Source organism: Vicia villosa, linkage group LG1 (assembly GCF_029867415.1).
Source record: "Vicia villosa cultivar HV-30 ecotype Madison, WI linkage group LG1, Vvil1.0, whole genome shotgun sequence".
NCBI classification, from domain to species: Eukaryota; Viridiplantae; Streptophyta; class Magnoliopsida; order Fabales; family Fabaceae; genus Vicia; species Vicia villosa.
The window spans coordinates 110,254,505-110,275,838 of NC_081180.1; the positions used below are offsets into that span (position 1 = coordinate 110,254,505).

Here is a 21,334-nt window from a genome sequence, read left to right on the forward strand (position 1 = left end):
ATTTTCATTATATGAACTCGTCTTCATCGAATGTTATGCTACTTCTCATGGTCTGACTTGTGAAATATCTCAATTCTCCCTAAAATACCTTCTGCTTGATTCTACTGATGTTTTGAGTTATCCTTCGATGAATCCTTCACTTGAGCCTTAACCTCTGATGATTCTGATTCATCTACTTGTATGAATTAATGATAACCGAGAATAGACCTTTGACTGCTTTTTCAAAAGATCTCATCTTCTTGTCCGGTTTATATTCACATCACACCTAACATATATAATTATTATTTTCTATTATGCACTTCTGGAGAAAAATGAAATTGTTGAATTTTAAATTCAAATTTTCACATAATATTGTTTTTTTTTTTACGAGACATAATATTGTCATTGACAAATCACTTAACGGTAACAATGAAAAAGAAATAAAATAAAAAGAGAAATTTAGGCTCTGTTTGGTAAGACAACTTTTCGAGCTTATAGCTTATGTCTTATAAGCTCATATGATAATTTAGACCCGTTTGGTAACGGTCTTTTCATCACGAGCTTATAGCTTATTTTACTAGCTTATAGCTTATTTTCCAGACGCTATTTCAAATAGCGTTTTAGCTTATGTCTTATAGCTTATTACTTTTTCTTCCTTTTTTATCCTTATTATTTCAATTAAAATTCATTTTTAACCCTTATAATTTATTTTAATTTAAAATAAAATAATTATATATTAAATATCTTTTATGTCATTTTACATTTATAAGTTAATTGAACCGCTAATTTTACCAAACACTTTAATGAGCTTATAAGCTATCAGTCTCAACCATCCGCTATAAGCTATAAAGTCATCCGTCATCAGCCATCTGTCATAAGCTATAAGCTATCAGCTAGCTTATCAGTCAACCGCTATTTTTACCAAACAGACCCTTAATGAAATATCACGTGTTTGATGTTTGTGGAAAGATGTTATTTTTTTAATCTTGGAATATTTTTCTTAAATTTTTATTTTACACTAAAAATCTCAGTTGATGATTTTTCTATATCTCATATCAGTTCCAGATTTTTTTTCCTGCAAAAAATATGTCTGTATTTTTTCCTACATCAATTATATGTTATATTTACTAAAGTCATGACTACTTTTGAAAATTTAATTTATATCATCTTAAACTAAATAAAAAAATTAATTATAGTTCATTAATTTAACCCTTTAACAGAACTGATCCCTCATTTTTAAATCACTGAGTTTTGGTTACTTTTCCAAATTTCTTAGCTTGAAAAAAATAAATAATGATGTAACATATACGAAATGTAGAATCATAAATAAAGTGAAATGATCATATAAGTTTTTTAATATATATTTAAAACTCAACCATTATACTTTTTTAAATCATATTAGGATGTGATTAGATGATGAAAAATGTGATTAAACATATGCTAAATTTGATTTAAAACACAATCCCTTGATTATTAAGCTATTCATTCATAGAAAGGGTAAGAACTAAGATGAACATGTTTAACAACAGATTGAAAGGGAAACTGAAAGTCACAATAACAACATACATGATGGTGATGATGATGATGAGTTTTTAAAACGATGCATGTCACTAACATATGCTTAGGCAAAGAAACGAACTAGTTCTTAACAAAGAAAAACAAGAAATAGCTAAATATCCAAAATTAACTTAGAACTTAACTCATACATGATCTTACACGGAATGAGATCACTCTCAATTCCTATGGATTTCTCATCATCATCTTCTTCATTTCGCTGTTCTCTTTACTCAGAGTTTCGACGCGGGACTGAAGAATATTAATCATGGCTTGAGCACTTGTCAACTCGAACCGCATTGTCTCCTTCTCAACGCCAAGCTTCTGTGTCTCACTTTGCAGGTGTTTGATGTACTTTGCAACACTGGGAGGCACGGACGATTCAAGGTTTGTCAAGTCGAAATCCTCTGGCTGAACCAAGGTGTGGTTTTCCTTTGATTCGAGTGATTCCAAGAGAGAAAACTCCACCAGTGCGGACAGAAAATGTTTTTTCGGTGCTGGGTTGGTGGTTGCGGCGGGGGCCATGGTTGTCTGGAGTGTTGTCGCGGCCGTGGTGATTGTGGATGAGCATGGATCCTGACTGATAGGGAATGACTCTCCAGAAACATTGGAATGGTTGGAGTTCAAGTTATGACGCCGCCTTTTGTATATTTGAGGTAAGGGCTTTGGGTTTTCGATTTGGAGTGGGTACTCGTCATCTGCATGTATACGCTTAGAATCAGTCTTTTCTGGGGATGGGTACTCAGTCATGCTTTCCCTCTTGCATACAGCAAGAAGATTTCGAGTTTCAATTGGTAGCTTGTTCACGTCAAGTGGAGTTTTATTGTTGGAATGAGTGTCCTGAAAGTGTAAAACACGATGAAATGTTAAGCAGGAAAATGATGCATAAAATAAGAGAAGTTGGCAGATAGATAAACAATAATGTAGAAGCTAATTCTTCTACTAAAAAATGATTTTCATATACCAATGCATAACAAAGTTAAGGTACTCTTGGACACAATCTTAAAGGATGGACTCGTGTGGAGTTCAATTTGAGAGCTAGATAGACTGTTCTAAATATTTCTATCGTTATCGAAAAATAAATCTGAATGTTGCTTAAAATGAGCCAAATTGAACTCCTAATTTACCCTCAATAGAGTACTTGTATTGTTTGATGTTGCAGCTTCTTCTGCAGCATGTGATAAGATAGGAGTGCTAGAAACTCTAATAAACACTCAACTTATAACTCCCTTCGAATCTCCATAGAAACACGCCAGTCTTCATCAAATTCATACTAAATACCTAGTTACCAACAACTCGTTTAGTATTGATGAAGTATCTTCCTATCCACCTATGTTTAAATTCAAACTCGATGTCCTTGCCTCCATCAAGTTGTTTCCTTCCTTAGGTCGATTGTTGCACTAGCCTTTAAGAGTCGTAGCATTACCAAAAAAACACGACCACAAAATGAAACCTTCATCCCATACCCACGGAAACCTAAAATACAAAAGGAAGAGGAGGGAAAAATAGAACCCAAAAATTGGCTAGAAACATGGTAGAAGGAGAAGAGGAATGAACCATGCAAAGTGGCGAAATAACTCACCCCTGACTTCCTTCAACACATGGCTAATCCAAGGGCTTAAATTGCTACTGCCTTTGTAGAGGGATCAATAGAAGCATCAACAATACAAATTCTATTGATACAACACAAGAATCACTTGATGATCAATTTCATATAAATAATTCAACAGACCACTAGAATCTCTAACTCCTATATCTAATTATCTATGCAAGTGATCTCTAAGACTCTACTGAACAAATCATCTAAAGAACTTTGTTCGCCCGAGCTATTTAATTAATACTAGTAAGTAGTAAATCTAATTCAGATGAATGCACCACTAATACCTTCTTAGCAACATGTCTAGTGTCTTAAAATCCTGTTGAAACTTTTTAGTTCACTTTTCACTACAACTTGATAACTTCCTACTTTGGGTTAAGCGGTGGGCGCATCTGGGTTGGTGATGTCTCATCTTCAGTATGTTCATGATACTCTCCTAGAGGTCGTCCCGACTCTGGAGAATCTATGGAGTATTACGGCGATCCTTAGAGAGTTTGAGCTGGCTTCGGTGTCCGAGTGAATTTCTTCGGGAGTAGTCTTATACGGGTTAATGTGGATCAAATTTTTCTATCCTCTACGGGAGAATTACTTCACTGTGAGATTGAAACACTCCCTTTTAAGTACTTTGGTATTCCAGTGGGGGTTAACTCTCAGCTTGAATCTATTTGGGACCCTTTAGTCAATCTTCTGAAAGCATAGATATGTTAGTTTGAGAGGCAGAGCGGTTCACTTTTGAAGATTTAGAAGAAGTTTGTTGGGTTACAAAGAAGGTTTCTTTTGGGAGAGGTGAAAGGAGCTTCAAAGATATTCTGGATTTAGGAAGAGGTGAAAGGAGCTTCAAAGATATTCTGGATTAAGTTTGTAAGCCTAAGAGTAAGTGGATGATGCTATGCGCTATCTCGTTATCCCATTTTTGGAGTTAGCCGCTCTGCACCGCTATCCCGGACTGACTACTCTGACTACATCATTCTTCCTTATCTATCGAGTCAGATTTCCACTCAAATGGCATCCCTCACTTTCGTTTTGTCAATAATTCAACCTTGTTTTCATCATCCAAGTAATATCAATCAATTGGAAGGGTGGCAACTTTTCCTTGATTTGTACCTTTCAATTTAAGATCCTGCTGGATTCAGGATGATCGAACCATACCACAAGAAGGTAGCTATTTTTTCTCTTCAGACATGGCAAGATCCAATGACCATCAATAATTTTCAAATATCTTCAAACAACTTCTAAAGCCTCAACATGTCGAAGAAGTGGTAATGACCCAACCAAGTATCAGCTTACCAATTCCATGACACATGAATAACTTCTCTCAAAGGAGAAAGAAATCAATCCTACCGATTATGAGGTCCAAACTATTCTGAACAAGAATTAGTGAATATCACCAACATAAAAGGATTACTCTAGTATTTATAATTTTTCCAAGGTATCAATATCCACGGCAAGTCAACTAATTGACCGCAAGTCAAATTACATTGACTTCAAACTATTCATTTTGAAACCAACATAAATACTTTATTAACCTGGGAAACTGTTGGTGCTGACTACAGAGTGCTTCGTGTCAGTTTAAATCCTTCACACTACAAGACCACGGAGCTTCAACCTACATGCAGCTTGGTTTGCTAACTGAGCTAAATGGCGTCAGTGATTCTAGGTTGCTTATCCTCATAAAGGAAATCATTCATGTCGCAAAAACCATGTTAAAATGAAACGTACACAAGGCACGAAAAACAATCACTCATTTAAGAAAGCTAAAGGATCAGCAAAGATACAATGTTGTGTCCCTTCAAAGGGATTCTGCCAAGACAAACAAAAAGCGTGTCAAAATTAATTAGTTAGGGTATGCACTGACTCCCCAAGTATCAAAATTTTGATTGTGCAGAACGGAAATAAGAAGGTCCATTGCATCAATTGTTATTTAACCCAAAAAAGCCTTATAACTTGGGCAGCAATTTATAAGCTCTATTAAGCAGAGGATATGAAAAGTAGAAGAACATGAAGGACAAGGGTTCCAGTATTCAAGCATAAAGGGAAAGGAGAAAGGGACACACTACTAAAGTTGCATGCAAAACATGATTATTGTAAATCAATAACTAACACATGACGGGTGTCTGGTGTGCGACATGTGTCTCCGACACTGATTCGTGAGTTTACGTTTAATGCATTAATTTTAAAAATAATTATTGGTGACGATGTGTCAGTATCTGTGTCGTGTCTGTATCTAGTCAATATTGGTGACGATGTGTCAGTATCTGTGCCGTGTCTGTATCTAGTCAATGTTTCATAGGGAAAAAGTCATAAAGAGAGAAGAAAATACAATGAGTTTGGGGGATCAAGAATCCTCCTTGTCAAGGAAAACACAATAAAAAAAATTAAAACAAATAATGCAACAAAGCTTCTCAATCCCTCAGCAAACTTATCAGTTTACTAATGATTGATGAATACCAACACCTGCTTTCCATATTCCAATTACTTTTTCACAAACATGTAATAGACATGCATAAATTAAAAAGAAAAGCAGCAATAAATGTGTTCCATTGCAAATCAACAAAAGTAAGGACAGACGACAGAGATTAAATATACACCTAAAAAGCTGAGAGAGAACAGACCTTCACAACAATGCTTCTCTCTTCGCTGCATGAAACGCCGTTGTTTCCTTCAATACGCAGAGGGAGATAAACAGGACCATCACTCACAGGCTCGGCTCCAGGAACCATTCCCAATCCTTCTTCCCACTCCTCTTCAACAAAAGGTGCATATCGTTGTCCATTAGGAGGTCCTATGTTATTTTTGTGAAACACTCTACACAAGACATACGCATCCTTCTCCACCCAACAGAGAAATGCACAAAAAATATTAACCAAATGCAATAAAATAACAAGGACCACATACTGCAGTACATATCAAACTACGGTTCAACGTTTAGTAAATAACAAAGTTTAAACTCCTGCATCCAAGAGTCATATACAATTCGGGTTTGGGAATCACATAAAAACAACAAAGCTCCTCATTTTATCAACATCAAAATGAAGAAAGCCCATAGTAGCTGCAACAACGAAACAACACAAAATCATACAGTTTAGGATCATCTCACACTTCACTTTGTAAATTTGTAAAATCTCACCTGTTGCTGAGAGGGTCCAGACCCATCCCTCTCCATCTCTTCTTCAACAAGTCTGTACTCATGCATAACCCAATTAGTCCTCTTCCCATCAGGAGCACGGCCACTGTGAAACACCAGAGTTTTCTTCAACCCTACAGTCCTTAGATCATGCTTAACCGGACGATCATTTCCGGTAGCTTTCCAGTAACCTCTATTGGTAGCCCTGTTCATTCTGCCACCATTTCCATACTTCTTGTCCAATGCACTAAAGAAATACCATTCCTGGTCCCTGGTCTTCAACCTTGATTTATCTAAACAAACATTCAAACCATTAAAGATTGAGTTTATAATTTAAAACAAAAAAACAAAATCATAAAAAAACAAAAAACAAAAAACCTAAAATTTTAAAACCCATTAAAAATTTAACCAAGACAAAGAAAACCCATTTCTACAAAAAAATTTAAAAATTAAAAACCCTACCCTACCCCCATTGAGGCAAACCTAAACAAGACCACCCCACAAACAAAAAGCAGTAAAAATCCAATCTTTATCATTGCAAAGTTGAAAAAGATTGTAAATTTAAGGGAAAGTGAGCAACCTGAGAGGTCCCAGGGCTCACTCTTGTAGATATCAACTTCTGCTATAGCATCAAATCGGAAGGGTTTTCCAGCAAACTTGCGCTTGAGGTAATAAATAACAAGTTCCTCATCAGTTGGGTGAAACCTAAATCCAGGAGCAAGGGAGGTAGGTGGTGCAGCAGTTGCAGAAGAAGATGGTACAGAGACTGAGAGTGGGTGGCTCACTAGTGTGGTAGTAGGAGGGGCAGTGAGCAAGAGAGTTTCGTGACCCATGTTGTGTTGGGGTGTGGAGGAAAAAGGGTAGTGATGATGGTGGTGGTGGGTATGGTGGATTAGGGCTCCGCAGCCGAAGTAAAACGGAAAAAGATGGGTTTTGATTGAGGGTCAAGCAACAAAAGAGGGTACCTTCAATGACAAGAAATTCTTAACGCTTGGTGTCTTTTGGGGGATTCTCGTTTTTATTTTCCGAAAATCATTTTTATATTGGAAAATATTCTTTTAGTTGGAACTTAGATTGCATTATTGTTTTTGGGTAAACCTATGTGTGAAGAATTGGTACTTATATAGTACTAGGTTTCCTGGTTTCCGGTTCGGACCGATCGAATTGGTCGAACCGGAAACCGCATTGGTAATTGGTCTAAATAGGTTATTTGATCGGTCATTTAATTGAATTGATGAGAATCGATGTGAATCGGCTAAAAAATCAATGTATTTGAAGTAAGGTAAAAATAGATCATGTCTTAGAAAGTTTGAGTATGTCTTATGATAAATTTTTAAGGATGAGTTTGTCCTATGATCTATTATAAGGATTTATCGGGTCTGATCTAGCCTAAAAACTATTTAAATGAATGTTTGCTATCGACTATATCTTTTTTTAAGAGTTTAATGGATATGTATCAACAATGTAAAATATTTGTACACCGCCATTCAATAATAATATACTCCCTCCGACCTGAATTATAAGCAAAATGTTATCTTTTTAGGTTCATTGAGTAATGAATATATCTGGTATATATAAAAGACCAGATACATTCATTATTCAATAAACTTAAAAAAGAGAATATTTGCTTATAATAATGCTCAGAGGGAATATCATTCTGCCATGTGATATAAGTTATTTAAAATTTTCAGTATGACTTGATAAAACACATGATCGTCATTGGTTGACAGTGTAAAACTATTTTACTTCTTTTTTTTTTAATAATTTAAGTCTAACTTTTTAATTAAATAGATTTTTTTTAAATTAATTCTAACATTTTTATTAAATAAGTCAAGTCAAGTTACATCTTAAACAAGTCAGGTCATAAATTCCCATAAGTCGATCGACAATATTCTCATCTCTAATTGAAAGTTTTTATGAACTAATTTTTTCTTTCTTTAGAGTTAAATCCACGTGTTTCATAATAATAATTTTTTATTTGATAAAATTAATTAAAAAAATTAAACTAAAAAATAGAAATTTCATCAATTAAATATTTATATATGTTTATGAAAAAATGAGACAAAAAGCTTAAGACACGAAAGAAAGCTCAACTCGATTTAATACTTATACAACTTCACTATATATTTAAACTAAGTTATATGATGTCAACTGAATTTATTTAAGTCAATTATATCGTTGAACTAGTGATTTTCTCGTTTGACTAACAATTAAGTTACTCCGTAATTTTGTCGGATTCATGATTGAACGGATTTTTAAAATATTAATTATAATGTGTAAATGTGAATGTATTAAAATTTTAAATACTACATTCATTTTTAATTATAAGAATTCTCAAGCATTATCACGAGAATTAAAAAAATTGTTAGAATATTAAATTTGTTGATTATTTATATAATTTTATAAATTTGTATTTGAGATAAAAAAATTATTTAATATTTTATATAAATTAATTTAGTATATATATCGTAAAAAATGATGAGTAAAGAAATAACTGATAAAGTTTGAAACTGAAAAGAATTTTCTAAAAAGAGACAATGAAAAAATTCAAGAAAGTGTTATACAATCATAAATTATAATTTTTTTAATTTTAAATATTAAATTAATTTTAAAAAAACACATTAAAAAATTAAAGTGATTAATAAAATATATATTTAAATAGTACAAAGTTGACTAACGAAAAGTACATTAGATAAAATATTTGTACTTACTTTATATTCAAAGGTTACAATAAGAGTATCTCATATATTCAATAATTAAAATGATTTTATATAAGAAAAACAATGACTAAAATATTTTTATATAAAAAATATCAACATAATTGCTTACTAATAATTATTTTATAAATGAATATAATAATGATAATAATAATAATAATAATAATAATAATAATAATAATAATAATAATAATAATAATAATAATAATAATAATAATAATAATAATAATAATAATAATAATAATAATAATAATAATAATAATAATTTGGTAAATGAATCACTATGGAAGTGATATGTGATATGGTTTTCTTTTCTTTTGTTTTACCTTTTTTTAGTACAATATTTGTTTTTAAAATGAAATTAAATAAAATCATATGATTGCTTTAATATTTTTTTAATGGTAATTTGGGACCATTTTGGGCACACTCCTTCCATGGCCCGTTGTTGTTATCCTTTTCTTCATGGACCAAATTAAATGTTTCCTAATCATGCCAATCATTTTATTTTGCTAATTGAATATCCATTTGATATATAATGTTGAAAAATTGTTGAAAATTTTAACAAACTCGGATTGATTTTTCCATTTTTATTTTAAGAAAATATATTTTTGATTTTTTTTTAATAAAATTTTTTTAAATTGGACGGACACACTCGATTAATTTTTAACTTTAAATATATTAGACGAGACAATATAACTCAATATTCACAATAAATTCTATTAACTTTTTTAATATTAATTATTTTTTAGTAAATATCATATTTTCGAATTTTGATAATCTATTAATTTTAACCATACACCATGAACATATCTTCATTTTTTTTTTCTCCCATTCTTTTTTATCTCTATTATCATATTCATTGATTTTTATCACAATCTCTCAAAATTTTAGAAAAATAAAAACAATTTTCACTTTTATATCTGTAATCCAACAACCCAACTGTTTCAACCCTTTTGTACAGTACTTTTTAAAACTCTGCTTCACTGGGTTACAGATAGTAAAAAAAAAGAGATTATATTCAGGATAAGAATAAAAGCTAACCTATGAGGAACGCTATAGAGAATCTCGTGCTATGAAAAAACAAGTAACTAGAAAAAACAGTAACCAATCGGGAAAACGAGTGTGCAGTGTCATAGTTCAGACTTGAGCTTACACTCGTACTACATGCACAATGGTTTTGCAACTTTCTTGTTTTGCAGTTCCAATTTACGGTCGAGTTAATTGTGTTGGGTTTTTCGAGGATCTATGTCTAATCTATTCACGTTATTATTAGCATTATTATTATCCAACCTTACACGTGTTTTCGTTCACCATGATCACTCAGCACTCAATTTATAGTGCGCCCCTCACTAGTCACTCTATCTTTAACTCTTCTTAATATGCATCGAAAATAAATTCTTTCGAGTCAGATTTTTGGGCAGGTATGATATTTATTTTCATCTTTATGAGACAATGGTAAATAAATTAATTTACTTATATGCATGTAAATGATTTAAATGATAGTGCTATACAGTATGTATTAGTTATTGTAGTTGTCATGTGTTTGTCGATATCTATAGTTAGACCTAGATCAATGATTATATTAATCTCTTTTAATTTTTTTTTTAAATATATTATGCATCAACGATAAATATTGATTTCTTATTTAGACTGATGATATATTTTTATTTAAATCAATTTAATTATTAATTAAAATATTTTAATTTTAATTATAAGATATTATTAAAAGTGAACAATTCGGTATTCTTGAATTTAGTTGGATACGAGTATCCTTAAAAATAACGGTAACTTAAATTCATGAATACCAAAGAATTTATCATTATTAAAATGTAAATTAAATTATATTTTTCGTCAATTTAAGTTAAACTATTGAAATCATAATTTTAAACATAAATGACAAATATTTTATTTCCCGTTTAGATTAAAGATACATAATTTTGTTTGACGGATTAACATGTGAAAATCATCTTGTTTTTAAATTCATTGATAAAAATATTTGTTCCTTTTGATTTGTCAAAGAAATGATAAAATATATCATAAAACATAAGTATTCAAGATACTTATATAAAAAATAATATTTAATAAAAATATTAGTTTGTTTTATGTTTGAATCTTTAGTATAGATGTTAATAAATTTTTTTTTTTTTTTTGCATTAACTTGCTATTATTTTGATATTTATATTACTTTTTTTAACTGTTTTTTGTTATAATATAATAGTTTATTTCCAAAAAAAATAATATTTATATTAGTTTTGTTTAAGTTCTAAAATTATAAATTAGTTCTCTAATTTTCATTAATTTTCACAAGAATATCAAATTATATACTATATACTTTTTAATATAAAAAATGCCTATGAATATGAATTTGAATCTCATTATACCGAAAAATAATATATTTAAAAACTTCACATATTTTAATCAACATGGGAAAATGGCGATTTTCGTGTTATTGTTGACCTAACATCAAAGTATTTATCTTCTTCTTTCTTATGTTTGCAATGATGGTTGAATCTCAAACAAACTTTCTTTTATCTGAAATGTTGGTTACGCCCAAACTACCATTCACTTCAAAAGCCATACTAAACACTCATAAATCATCAAAATTATTCGCTGAAACGGTCACTAATGTATGTAACTTCCCTTTTAGCATACTTATGATCCATCCTCTGTCAACCAAACTACTACCTAGTTTTGGGTTTGAATTCACGGTCTCTTCCAAGAATATAGGAGACCTAAAATAATTTTTGCTATTGCAAATAGTTTAGACACTCCTAATTTTATAAATTCCACCTCTAATAAACCTTGTTTTGATAGGGCTTTTGACCACTTTGTTAGAGTGTTAGTTGACATTGATCTAGTCAATGGGCTAAGTTATAAAGTCTGGGTGGAAAGGGTTGAGTTTTTCTTCTTTGTGGAAATTGAACATGAAAAACTCCTAGATTTCTGCAACTATTGTAATTGCTTTAGACACTATCTTGCTAACTATAAGAAGAAAGGTGGACCTGATTTGGACAAACAGGACAAACCTTCGAGTAAAACTAAATGTGATAAGTATAAGGTATTTATGCATGTTGGGGAGAAAAACAAAGATCTAGCCATAGAGGTTGTTGACTTAACTAATAAGAAACACAATAAAAATATGATGCGGAAACTAGTGGGGTGGTAAAGCACCCTATACTGAAACTCGTCAGACTAACAACATGACACATGTGAATCAAAATGAAGGGAATATAAGCAATTCATTCATGTGGATGTTATGAGTTTGGATAATAAGATTCACTACTATGCTACCATAGTGTATGTTATGAATCAAAGTGATAGGAGAAGAATTTTATGGGAGCAAATAGATACTCTGGGAAATAATATTAACCTTCCTTGGATTGTGATGGGGGACTATAATAATGTCCTTACCAGTCAGGACAGAATTTGAGGGAACCATGTAAATATTACTGAGTATAGAGACATGGATGATATGATCCAGAGATAGGGCTTGTTTGAAGCTCCAACTAGAGGAAGCCATTATACCTGGTCAAATAAGCACACTACTGGAACTATTTACTCGAGAATTGACAGACTCATAGGAAATGTTCAATGGTTTCAGACTTTTCAGGATGCTATTGTGGAGGTGTTACCCCATAATGTCTCTGATCACTGTCACTAAGAAAGAGGGCTATCAGGACATTGTTAGAGATAGCTGGGAGCAAAGGGTTCAGGGAAATGCTATGCAGAGATTATGGTGTAAGATGAAAAGATTGCAAGAGCCTATAAAGCAACTCCAAAAAAGTTTCACTGATATACAATCACAGATTCAGCAGGCTAGACAAGAGATGACTGAGGCTCACCAAAATCTGTTGACTAATATGTTTGATTGTATAACTATTGATCAGGTCAAGAGGAAAACTGATAAAGTCATGGAGCTAAACCAAATGGAAAAAAACATTTTGAATCAGAAAGCTAAGGTGGACTGGCTGCATCTTGGAGATGGGAATAACTCTTTCTTCCATACAATTGTGAAAGAGAAGAATAAACAGAAGAGTATGGCTACCCTCACATCTCTCAAAGGGGAGGTGTTAGTAACAAGGATGATATTGCTAAGGAGATTCTGGACTTCTGGTTAAGGAAATATGGCTCCGACCAAAGATCTTATCATTGAATCACCTTAATATTGGTCTTCTGCCAATATTTTTATTGCCATTAAAGGATCATGTCATGGTTTCTTCTCTTGTAGTATAGGGTTCAGACAAGGTGATCCCTTGTCTCCTTTTTTTTTGTATTACTGAGGAGGTTATATACATAAACATCTATAAGCTAGTCCTTGATGGAGCCTTGAGTCCCATGAAAGCCATTAGACAAGTAATGATCCACTCCCACATTCTTTATAATAATAATATCCACATCTTTTGCAAGAGAGGTACTCCTAAATATCATTTCTCTAACGTAGATATTCATTAAGTATTCTCAAGCTTCTATCCTGGTTTTTAGCACAAACCAAATATACTTTTTTTCATTGTCAAGACGTCTTCTTGGAAAAGATCACTTATATGCTTTGCGGGCAGAGCTCTATTAATTTAAATAGTTATCCAAAGCATGATCATTCACTATATCTCAGTTTACTCTTAGTCTGTTACTCTACTTATATTTATCGACAAAGCTTATAGGATTATTTTTTGGAACGAAGATGCTATCTCTGGGAAACATGTAACCGTGGATTGGAATTTTTTTTGTCTACCTAAGTCTCATGGTGGTTTAGGTTTAAGTTCTTTGTTATGCATGAATGATGCATCTAACTTAAATCCTGGTTGATAAATATTGAGAAGTGATTAACTTTGGGCAAATATGTAGAAAGCCAGAATTTTAGGGAATCATGGAATCATCAACCATCACATTTTCTCTACTTTTGGTAAAAGCATAAAACCATAATTTTGTATGCTTAGGTCAAACTCCTATTGGTTGCTAGACAATGGAACTTCTATAAAGTTCTGGAAGGATGCTTGGTGTGCTTATCCATTCTTGTATGTTACCAACATATCATTCCTAGAAACACACTATATTGATGCCAATGATAATGTGTCAAACTTTATTATTTACGGTAATTGGTTTTTTTCTGTTAACTGGCACAATATTTTTCTTTTCCTTGATCATAAAATGTTGTCTCATCTTCTTTCATGTCGTGATTTGGATATGATATTGTGGATAAACTTGTCATTTGGTGACTTATTCCTCAACGAAGCTTATATCCTTACATATACTTCTTCTACCAAACTTGACTGAGGCAAAACAATATGGATTATGGACATATCCCCGTCAAAATCCATTGTGGTTTGTGTCTAATGTTTAATAAGATGTCAATTGATGACATAATCAAAGTTAAAGGTTATAAGATGGACTCAATGTGTAGTATTTGCAAATGTCATTCTGAAACCACCAGACACATTTTCTTTCAGCGCCCTTGTATAGTCAAGATTTAGAAATGGCTCGTTAAAACTCCCAACTCCTCTTTGTTCCTCAATTGTATTGATGATATGCAGTTGCTCTGCAAAAAAGGAAGGTCTCCTCAAGGTGACTTGGTCATCAAGGCATCTTTGTTTTATTCTATCAACTCAATATGGAATGAAATATGTCTAGACACCACAATGTGATTCCACATTATCGAAGAATAATTTCCAAAATAATAGCTCAGATAACTATGACAAGTAACAACTCTTTGTTCACTTCATCTTCTTCCATGTCTGATTTCAACCTCATCGAAGCTTTTAATGTCAGTATCCATCCTTCATGAGCTCCTTTTATAAATAAATTATTTTAGGAGCCTCATATTTTGGACTGGATGAAATGCAAGCGTGATGGTGCACTCATCCATGATCCCCTATCTACTAGTTGTGGTGGAAAATTTCAAAACAATAATGATAACTTCATGCTTGCCTTTGCAGAGCCACTTCAATTAAAAACATCCTTACATGTTGAATTTTCTGTTGTCCTCAGAGCCATCGAAATTGCTAGAGATAGACATGATCAAAGCTTTGGAATGAGACAAATTCGCCTTTAGTGTTTCAAAGTATTTTCAAAGAATAATATGACACCTTGCCACTTGATAAACTTTTGGAAACATTGGAAGAATGTAATAAGTAATTATTTTTTTTTATACGTGTACAAATTTTTTGTCTAATGTAGAACGCACATTTATCTCTCTAACCTTTTTATATTCTACTCTTTGAAGATTAAGAATGATTTTGTAAAGGTTATGTTTGTCTTTTTTAGATTCATATCCTTTTGAGAGGGTCTTGGCCTAATTCCCTTTTTTTTTCTTTTTTTTTTTTTAATGTATTTCCTCTTTTCTTCAATGTTGTCTTTATATAAAAAAATATGCCTAAAATTTAAATTTCAATCTTTTCAAAAATAATGTATTATTAATAATATTTTTTTTAACCCTTAAAACAAATGTCATCTAAGATATAAGTTAATTATTTTACCAAAAATATTAATATCATTTAAACTGAAGAAAATAAATAGAGTATTATAAATAAATAGGAGAATGGTTTATAATATTTTAATTGATTTAGTAATTTAGGAAATAAATTGACAAAAACTGATAATTTTAAAAATTAATTGTTTATTTGTAAATAATAATAATAATAATAATAATAATAATAATAATAATAACCGAGTATAATAATTTATTATTATTTCTTGGGTAATGCTAACGAGTGCCCCATGGGCACTGGTTAAGAGATTAAAAAGGTAAGTTGAACATTGATTAAGATAAATTTTTTATCTAAAAAATATATATAATCAATGCATGAAAACATAGATAATTAACCTTTTTTTTAAGAATATTGTGTATATTCAATGTATTGAATATACATATTTTCTTTATTAGAAATGCTTAATCAATATCCCTGGGACACTCGTTAGCATGACCCTTATTTTTTTTATAGTTTTCTTATTTTTTTATAGTTTTCATTTTGAATGAGTGATATGCATCATTTCATTTTTTATTCATGACTCCGTGTTTCAATATGTAATAATCTCTACACATGTCAGTTACATAACTAGAGATCCACATATTTAAAGGATTGTTTCATCTATTTTTATTCATTATGTGTTTGAGACTCAAACTTTGAGTCTTTGATATAATTTTTTATATATAAAAAACAACTTTTTATTTTATACATAAATAAAAAGTTTAGTATTTAGATTTTTTTTAATTTTTTTTATCTACTATAAATATAATAAATTTTATTTTGAAATTTGTTTCTTTATACTTTTTATAAATTGTTCTATTAGCTTTCAAATTTAAGTACTATATTTAATTAGTGTGATTTCATTAAGGTAATTTCATTAGTGTGATTTGATTCTAATTTTTTTTCTATTTTTTTATTAACGTAATTTCATTAGTGTGATTTGAATCTAATTTTTATGTTATATTTTAGTTTCAATTGCTTAATTTTTTATGTTTGTGATGTTTTATATTGTTAATGTCATCTTTGTATATGTTATCGTTGTTTTTTATTAGTCTTCAATGCTAATAAATTTGGTCAAAGAAAAGTAACATTTAATTAGTGACTTTGTATAGTACAATGCAAAAGATGAAAGAAAATCATAATTTAAAATATATTTAATTGACTTTTAAAAAATATACTTAAGTGACTGAACTTCACGAATAGTTATAGCACAATATTATACTAAATTAAAGATTAAATATATATAAATATGTGGGTAATATAAAAATTAAATATATATAAATATAAATATAAATGTTAGAGAGCAATTAATTACTCTTGATGTTACAAATCTTTATAAATTACTAAATATAATGACATTGAAAAAAAAAAAAAACATTAAGATACAGGGCTGCTTAAAACATATTACTTTGTCATCATTTTATATTTTAAAATAAAATAAAAATGTATATGTGTATATATCACTCCATAGCCATCATTTTGAACTCTTTCTTCTTATAATTTATATATTAATGTGTCCTCTTTATTTTTATAGTTTATGTAATAACTTATATTTATATTATAGTGTGAGTATTGTTGTTTACAGTAAATTACAAGAATTTTATAAATATAAACAAATAAGAAACAATGTCATATTATTGTATTTATTTATTTTATTTAGTAAAATATTAATGATTATTAAATTATTATTTTTCGTGTTAAATTATAAGTTATTTTAAAATATTTTATACAAATTAAAAATATAATTATTTTAATATTAAAAATTATGTATAATTTTATAATGTTTTTCTTTATTAATTATAAAATAGAAATTATAAAATTAAAAGGAGAGGAAGTAATAAATAATAAAGAGCACGATAATTTAAGATAAAAAATTTATTTGCAAAGTGATAATTTTTTATATTTAGTTTTTTCTCTTCTCTTTTCAGTTTTCTTTTTCTGAATTATTTTCACTAGGTATATTAATGCAATTAATTAGCTAATTTATAATATTTTAAATAACCTATTTATAATCATTATATCACTATTTACTCTTTTGAAACTTAATTAAATTTCAAAAGATTATACAAATAACTTCTAAAAAAAATTGAAAAGAAAACAAAATTAAACATAACAAATAGTTGCTAGATTGATCATCTTCTATTTTTACTCACGCATATTTTGTACCAAAAAAAAACAGATAAACGTAGAAGGGAATAGGAGAATAAGTCAGAAGAATAGAAAAAAAAATTCAGTATTTTTTACAAAATTATTTTTATTCATATTAAACCTAAAAAATTTATAAATTATTCAGAATTACTTAAAAAAATCTCATAAAATATTACCTAACATTCCTTTAAAAAAATCAGAAAAAAATTTACAATCCAAAAACATCATTGAATCATATAATAGAATTATAACATTCACCGTATATAGAGATTTTAAACTTTAAATGGGTTATCTTTTTTATGAATGCAAAAATTTAAATCAATGTGACTAATCAAATATGCAAGGAAATGAATTCAAATAACATTAAAAAAATAAAAAACTTATTATACTCTTGCAACTACTCAAAATAAAAATCAAAAGACTTATCTCATTTCTAATATTTTGCAAGTGAAAATGACTTTAATTCTCTTTCTTTCTTTTTGTTTAAAAGAAAAATAAAGAAAAATGCTACATTATTTTTGGAATAAAGTAGACCTTCACAATATAGACATGTAATATTTTAATAGTCAATAATAAAAAATTCATGAAAGTCAAATTTGGAAAATCTCTAATCAATTATCATAAAATCCTAAAGACATAAAATTTAAATTAGGAAAAACTCTAATCAAATATCATAAAGAAAATAGAGAGATAGAAGAATGATATCTTAATTTATTCTTGTTTTTTTTGTTAAAAGCAAAACAGAGACCATCACAAAATCAAATAAAAAATCACAACAAAATCAACCAAAAAAAATGAAAACAAAAGAGAGACTTACTGGCAAATTGTTCATATCTCAAAATCGTCATCCTCAGCAATGACGGATGAAGTGGTGTAGATCTTTGTTGTCGTGATTTGAATTGCGCCTAAGAAGAAATAATTTGGTTTGTAAAGAGAGTTGAGTGAAGAGAGAGGAAAACTCTTTCTCTGCTCTGTTGATGTGGTATAGATTGATTTTGAGAAGTAGTTTTTATGTTTGTTGATTCCTTTTGGATTACATGTCAGTCGAAAGAAGATAACAGATGACAGACCTGTCTTACTGTGGTAATAGGGGGCAATTTTGGATTTTTGGATTACAGATCAGTTGAAAGAAGATAACAGATGACTGACCTGTCTTACTGTGGTAATAGGGGCAATTTTGGATTTTCGTATGGATATTGTTTTTCTAGATATATATGATTAGTTTTTCTTATTAGATTGGTTTTCAGGCACAATAATATTGAAAATAATCAAAATCGATTACAATAAAGTCATAATAAATTTTAATGATGATCAAGTTTATAAATACAATTTAATATATAAAAATTCCGCAAGCTATATAAAAAATTATAAGATACATTTTAAATTAATATTTTTAAATAAACAAAGAAGAACTGGAATTTATATGAGAATGTAGAGTTTAAATTAGTAATTATTGTTGTTCTTATCTCGTCCCAGTCCAAAAAATGGTTGAATGAGAAAGAGTTCAACACAGTCTCAAAGTCTAGGTAAAGATATTTGTGAAGAATATTGCCATAAGGCAAAATATTTATTTCGATATTTGTTACTAAGCAAAAAGTTCCAAGACATGTGGAAAAGGTATAAGTCTGCCCTAAAAAGCACCTGATACAAGAAGAACGCCAAAGTAGGGCCACGTGTTCGTTTGCATAGTTTTGGTTGAATTTAAGGGACGAAGACCTCCAAAAATCCTGATAAAATTTCTATAAAAAGGACCACATACGTCAAATCAAGATACACAAAAATTCCTTACAACTTTATACCTCTCATATTTCATAACCACCGACTTGGGCATCAAAGTGTGTAAATGTACTACCTCAACAAATCAACCGAGTAGACAGGAGGAACAAATCTTCAGATTGGTGACGACCATAATCTAATCATCTTCGAGAAAAAGCTTCTTGGCAGGAAGGAACATTGAGCTCGTATGTGGAAACAAAAATAGTGTTCAAACCACTTTCTCAAACTTCGGGAAATGGAAAATCGATGAAGAACACAAATCCCCAACCCCAACCATCCATCATATGAGGCAAGCGCAATCATAAAAAGGAGTCCACACAGTGATAAGGACATCACTGCTTCTCCATCTAGCCCAAAAAGCTAGATCCAATAATTTCGACAATCGAGGTTCTCGCACCCCCTCTATTGGTAGCGGTTAACAAGTGATCTTCAATTTTAGAACTTCAAAACAAACAACTTCGGGAGGTCAAAGTTCAAAATCACCATCTTTTCCAAACTACGAGACTCCAAATGAAAAGGTCACCAAGCATAGCGATGACTCACCTCGACATCAAGGAAGGGTGAGGGGTCACTAAAGGCATAAAACTCGGTCTCTCGGATCCGAGAGGCATTCCCTAATATATCATGAATGGGAATTGTACTTGTCAAAAAGTATAGGAGTGTGTGATATCCCTATACGGGTAGGGGATAATCAGAGGCCTCTGTAAGTAAGTATGGTTAGGGCTTGCCCACAGTGGTGAGAGACCATATTTGGTGATGTTTACAACACTAAGAGAAGGTCAGCTCATGTAAGGTGAGATACTTTGAGTTTATGCGTTATGAGGGGTTAAGTTATGATTTGTCTTTTACCCCCAGGGGACAAGGTATTTATAGAGGATCTTGGTCCTAGGGTTTTCTAGGGACTGATAACCGCCCATTCAGTTAGTGATGGACTGTTGAATCCCTATTTCCTAGGGAGTCATGGATTAGTCTGTTTACCCTGATCTCCATCAAACTAAGGAACGTATCTTCCGATGTTTCCCATGTTTAGGAGAGTAAGGGTTAGTTAGGGAGAGATAATTATTAATGGTGGAAGTCATATATGTCTCGCCCCTCCTAAGGGTTACCACCCTCCCGCCCCTACCAAGCCTTTCACAAATATATCACTACATAATCCCTCAAGCGCAAGGTCATTTACAAAGGATGAAGTGCTTTTAATTACATAGATTTGGGGCATTACGAGTCCCTAAGTTTCCCGAGTGAAATCATATGTTGATCCTGATTGGTGAGACTTAAAGTATCTTACGCGATGCGTTGGGCCGCTCGGGCATAAGTTCTATCAAACCCTTATACAAAACTTTAAGTGAAGTTTCTTGGGATAGAGTTCGGTCGTGCCTCGTGGGCGAGACTTTATGTGGGATTCTGCCCGAGGAAACTCTAAGTCCCTAAATAGGAGAGTTTAAATAAGCTTGTCCAATGGGACTCTTAGTCCCTTTTGTTAGGTTATAATGAGTCTGGCTTATGAGATTTCAAGTCCCTCAAGCAAGGTGCTGGACCTCTCGAGCAAGACTTCTATCAAGCCCTAATACAAAACTTTGAGTTAAGTCTTTTTTTTGAATCTCGCCCGAGGAAACTCTAACTCCCTCACACTGGGAGTTTAGATAAGCTTGTTAGATAGGACTCATAGTCTCTTAAGTAATGTTATATTTATACTTCTATTAAGCCCTCAGACAGGACTTTAAGTTAATTCTATTGGGTTAGACTTTGGTCGTACCTTGGGAGAGACTTAATGTTGGATCCCGCCCGAGGAAACTCCAATTCCTTCAGGCGAGGAGTTTAGATAAGCCTGTTTTACGGGACTTTTAGTCTCTCAGGCAAGGTTTTACTGAGCCTGGTTTACGAGACTTCGAGTCCCTTAGGCATGGTTATATTGAGTATGGTTTATGAGACTTCAAGTCCCTCATGTAACGCCCCAGACTGCTTTCGGGATGATCGACTG

At 31.1% G+C, this 21,334-nt stretch overlaps 1 protein-coding gene across 2 annotated transcripts; it reads right to left on the reverse strand.

The window, feature by feature from the left end:
- Window positions 1–1,509: 1,509 nt before the first annotated feature.
- Window positions 1,510–18,547, reverse strand: LOC131643827 (NAC domain containing protein 50-like). Of its 2 annotated transcripts, none has more exons than XM_058914160.1 (4): window positions 18,398–18,547; window positions 6,258–6,547; window positions 5,743–5,955; window positions 1,510–2,373 (listed from the first exon to the last, which is right to left on the reverse strand). In XM_058914160.1, exons 1-4 carry the CDS (start codon window positions 18,426–18,428, stop codon window positions 1,720–1,722), a joined length of 1,188 nt encoding a protein of 395 aa, XP_058770143.1. In that variant the 5' UTR covers window positions 18,429–18,547; the 3' UTR covers window positions 1,510–1,719. The 2 variants fall into 2 exon arrangements, with proteins under 2 accessions (XP_058770143.1, XP_058770142.1); XM_058914159.1 differs by lacking the exon at window positions 18,398–18,547 and adding an exon at window positions 6,835–7,329.
- Between the last annotated feature and the right edge of the window lie 2,787 nt (window positions 18,548–21,334).

Bases quoted from the DNA above. Each gene is read 5' to 3' on its own strand.
- LOC131643827 (XM_058914159.1), bottom strand. From the start codon at position 7,087: ATGGGTCACGAAACTCTCTTGCTCACTGCCCCTCCTACTACCACACTA. The intron at 5,956-6,257 runs GTGAGATTTTAC...TGGGTGGAGAAG, and splicing joins CTGGACCCTCTCAGCAACAG to GATGCGTATGTCTTGTGTAG. The intron at 2,374-5,742 runs GTCTGTTCTCTC...TTACACTTTCAG, and splicing joins AGAGAAGCATTGTTGTGAAG to GACACTCATTCCAACAATAA.